Source organism: Atta colombica, unplaced genomic scaffold, assembly GCF_001594045.1.
Source record: "Atta colombica isolate Treedump-2 unplaced genomic scaffold, Acol1.0 scaffold32, whole genome shotgun sequence".
Lineage (NCBI taxonomy): Eukaryota > Metazoa > Arthropoda > Insecta > Hymenoptera > Formicidae > Atta > Atta colombica.
Genome location: NW_017259426.1, coordinates 843,190 through 848,038, shown reverse-complemented (window position 1 = coordinate 848,038; position 4,849 = coordinate 843,190). Strand labels below are relative to the sequence as shown.

Here is a 4,849-nt window from a genome sequence, read left to right as displayed (position 1 = left end):
ATATATATACATATATATATATACATTTTATTTTTAATTGTAGAAATATAAAGTAGAGTAATCATAATATACATCCCACTTATATGTACAATATTAAAATAACAAATTAAATTTTGATTATAGATATGTGACAGATTATAGATATGTGCTGTATTCAAATTATTGTAAATTGCGATCGTAGTGGCAAACAATGAAAACAATACGAATTATTTACTATTACTTGCTATAGCAAACTGCCGTCTATGTTATTTTTCATAAATCGATTAATTAATATTGATTCATATTCACAACCGGACGAGAATAATTAATCGACTACATGTTCTGTAAACCATTTGCAACTGGGCTTCAATCGAAAACAATTAAACACCGTTTTTATTTACATAAGCGTTAATTATTTACGTAAGCTAATTTATTTAAAGCCGTTACTTTATCGCGATTATTAACTGATAATTACATGTATAAATATAAGCGTATCTTATTGAATTTCATACAAATGTGCTCGCAACTTGATTAATTAAGCGCTTCATCATACAGTACAAAAACAATTTACGTGCACATGTGATACGAATCTCGTATACATATAACAACCAATTAACAACCAATATCTGTAACATTTCTAACTTCTCTGAAATCTCTGACAGCATCTACGAAATTCCGTATGACTTACGATGCAATACAAAATTATATTTTATTCTTATGTAAATAGAATTTCAATTTATTTAGAGAAAAAATAACATTATTGTTAAAAAAGATATGTATTACAGATTCTATTTAATAGTAGCTTTTAGTAATACTAATTAATTAACATACATAAGCTATAACATACATAACACGACATATTTAATAAGACTGCAACATTTTTCGACAAACATAAATTTTAACTCATAAAATTTGCGTGTCTCGCGATCTCTCTAAGAATCGAATTAAAAATGATTACGTACCAAGCGTTGCCTTTAATTCATATACTCAATGTGAAAGTTTAATGACTTGTTACGATATATCAAATAATTCAATATTGGCCAACGAGGCTACAGATATTAGTTAAGGAACCTATTAACAATAGTAGTATCACTTTGGAATCCGCATTCCTTTCGAACATTTATTCGCGTGCATGAATTGGCGTTTGTGTTCGCCGATTTTCATACTATATAGATTTGAATGGACAAAGACATTATACTGGTAGCGAACATTACGAAGAAATCTCTGAGATAAATATTATTTCTATTTTTATGATTTATATCTACATTTAACATGCAACAGGATTTTCGCTTTGGCTTATCACGTTTATTTATTACATATAGAATAATTTTTTTGTAATATGTATGTAATTGATGGATAAACTATGATTTAAGGAGAGGATCATCATATTCGTTATATTGTGCGTAGCGTTCTTCGTAAAATCATCCTTTATTTTTATTCTTAATCATTGTCAAGTACATTGTTCGATGATGCAACGGACTTACGATTTGTGGCTCCCTTAAGGTACACTTCATTATAAATTGCATTATAAGCTACTTCACACTCTGACTATGTTTTCGAATGATAAAATATGCATTTTATTCACGTTTGCGTCTTGAGCGACCGATAACGAAAATAGACAACCGACAAGTATTCTAGTAATCTAATTAGTTTTATTGATCATTCTATATTGTCCTTGGTCCACCTGAAGTCTAAAGCGGGTCCACCTGAAGTCTAATATTTAAAGAACAATAAGTAATTTATTAATAAGCATTGATAATGATAATCGTTACAGAAATTCACTTTAATACTGAAAGATAAAAAATTAATTACTTATTTTGAATATTAAAAGTACTGAACAATCATGGCTTTTAATATCAAATCAAAATAAATAGTTAATCACTAGTTAATAGTTAATCAATAGTTAATCACACGCTTTTATAAGAGAATACAGATTCCTAGAATTCATACATCAAATGAAAGATCCGCATAAAATTCTCAATCGAGGGAAACATATGGAACGAAATATTTCAATCGCGGATACCAAGTAAGATTAAGAAATAAACCAGAATTATGACAATGAAACAATTTATTAATCGCAAAAAATTAAATTCTCATTATAAATATTTCTTATGATTATGAACATATCGTTGATATATCAGAGATAATCAACGATTATTTGAGATTTACAACTAATATCTAATTGGCAAGAGTAAAGCACACTTTTGTACATGGTATCTATCGTGTATTCAACAAAGAACAATTGTTGATTGATCGACGATCTTAATTCCAATACGCAATGGACTTAAAATTTCAGTAAAATATCAGGTAAAAATACTTGTAGCGTGTATTACTACCAAAACAAATAAATAATACGAAATAATAAACGAACGTCTAATAAAGCGAACGTCTTCTTAGTAAAATAGTCATACAGTCGTTTGTTAGCGGATATATATTTTCAACAAACGATTCCCAACTGACTTTGTAACTAACTCTCCTTTTTCATTTTCTCCCACTCGTCTTTAGTCGATCATCGCAAATAATTTCTCGATTATACTTAACACTCACTATTATTTATTAGAGCACGAGCAATGTTGCAGTTAGCAAAAATACACACAATTTGCCATGAATATTTCGTTCTACGAGATTAATATTTTTATTTAATAGATGATCATTTTTTAATATAAACAATCAAGTTTAACTTTGTTTCGTCCATTATGATCGTTGATGCACGCCTGATGCTCAACACAAGTTTTTATAATGCACTTTTTATGCAGTTTTAATTGTTCACATTGTCCAATTTTATCAAGGATTAATATAAATTATCACTTGATCGTATTCTACTTTAATCACATCTACTCTTCAATTAAAGAAGAAAATTTACACGTATATAGATTATATTAAACTGGCAAGTTTCTTATGAGAAAAATGAATGGCAGTTCATTCTCATCGAAATCGAGCTTGTATTTAATATTATTTTTATCGTTACAAATTATCACTAAAAGTCTGGGTTTCATTATCATTGTGCTTTCTATGGCATCGATACAGTTCATCGTCAATCACTTCGCAAAGAAGAACGTCGAAATAAAAGTATTTATTTTAATATAAAGAGATGAGAATATCGTAGCATGTAATGTTTGTTTATATAATATATTTGAATGGTGTAATATATTTGAAATAAAGTTAATCATCATTAAATGTGACTATTTATGGAAAAAATATTTGCGTCATGTATCACATCCATTACTACTTAATTTAAAGAGAGCGAAATGTTATTGTATTAAATAAGTCTTTTTAGCAATTCTTTATAGTAATTTTTTCAGAAGAAGAGAAATCGATACAATATGAACTGACACGCACATTGAGAGTATTTCACATTACGTTATTTAAACTTAGTGCATTAACTTTAATTATAAATTCAATTACACATTTCAAAAGCAAACCTGTTATCAACCGACTAGGATCATATCTGCCAAACTCGAACTATTTTCTTCTTAATTTCTCTATTCTGTCAATTAAATTCAAAGAAATGAATCCCAGCAATTTCAGTCGCTTTGTTTATTTCAGAACAAGACCTACATACAATCAATCTAAATTGTTTACGGATCAGAAGCTATTGTTGGGCATTTTCTTCGCTACTTTAAGTTCGCTACTTTAATGGTTTTCATATAACACTTCCTGGCAGGAAATTAATGTTTTACCGTTAATGTTTTCGCTAAGAATCTTATAGGTCTAAAATCACACATTTACCGGCCGGACGTTATCATCCGATTGTTGTTGCTCCCCGCTTTGCCAACCAGAGTCTAGAGTTGTCGAATCGCTCAAACAACACTGTGGTGTTTCCTCCTCCTGATTGTTCCTGTAATCCCTATAATCCCTTTCACGCCCCCTTTCATTTTCCTCTTCCCGAAAGTAACTGGAACTCGGCGGACCTTCCTGCTCCTCGTCATTTTTCGATCCGTAATAGGAATAGCGACCTTGTTGAATCACTTCATATTGCGCATCAGGGGCGAGAAAAGGACCTCTCGCGCTTCTCGGTTCGTCGCTGTTCGCATAATTGTCACAAGGAATGTCGCCGTTGTCCGCAGGCAAAGGAAGAGGCAATCGAGATCTCTTCGATAGTTGACGCTTGCCTAGCCTAGTCGCCAGATAGTCTACGCTTTCCGGATGTTCTGCGCCTGCAAAAAAAATACAAGTATATCAAACACTTAAAAAAATGTTGTAAGAAATATTTTAATCTTTGAAATAATTTAAAAATAAATAATTTTTTTTTATCATAACCTCAATAATTTAAAAATGAATAATTCTTTGAATCAAATCAACATCTTCTAAGTAAATAAGAATATTTTTACAAGATATGATAAAAAAGAAACACTTACGGATTTATATTTAATATAAAAAGATTTAAATATAACAATTGTAAAAAGAATATTATAGGATATTATAAATATAACAATTGTAAAAAGGATATCCTCTTTATTATTAAAAAGAATATAGTTTCTAGATGTAATAAATGCCGAAGTAACGAGTTTAATTTAGAATTTTTATGATAAAAAGTATTATGCAATCTCGTCGCGGAAATAATAAGTACCTTCTTTTTCCACAGCTAGATCATAAAAACTACTCTCGGGTCCGCAGCATGAGGACACGTCACCGAAATATAGTTCGCTCTCAGATTGTTTCGGGCCGGGATTAGTTTCTTGTTGAAACGCCCCATTTTCTACGCCCTTCAAAGGCTTTCTAGCTCTCCTACCTTTGATGGTTCCCTCGTTCCCGCCCTCAGGATCTGTGCTATTAGAGATCTCCTCGGCGTTCTCGTAATTATCAGAAGGACGCTTTGCAGGTCTCGATCTATGGTCTAAACATTTCGGAAAAATACAATTAATTTTCA

At 30.6% G+C, this 4,849-nt stretch overlaps 1 protein-coding gene across 1 annotated transcript in view; it reads right to left on the bottom strand.

Annotated features, from left to right (window-relative positions):
* Window positions 1–3,547: 3,547 nt before the first annotated feature.
* LOC108690373 overlaps window positions 3,548–4,849 on the bottom strand; it is a 13,128-nt gene continuing 11,826 nt past the window's right edge. The window contains exons 9-10 of the mRNA XM_018197628.1: window positions 4,550–4,816; window positions 3,548–4,136 (exon numbers count right to left, since the gene is read on the bottom strand). Coding sequence (XP_018053117.1) covers window positions 3,697–4,136; window positions 4,550–4,816 — 707 coding nt within the window. The 3' untranslated portion in view covers window positions 3,548–3,696. The remainder of the gene's footprint in view (window positions 4,137–4,549; window positions 4,817–4,849) is intronic.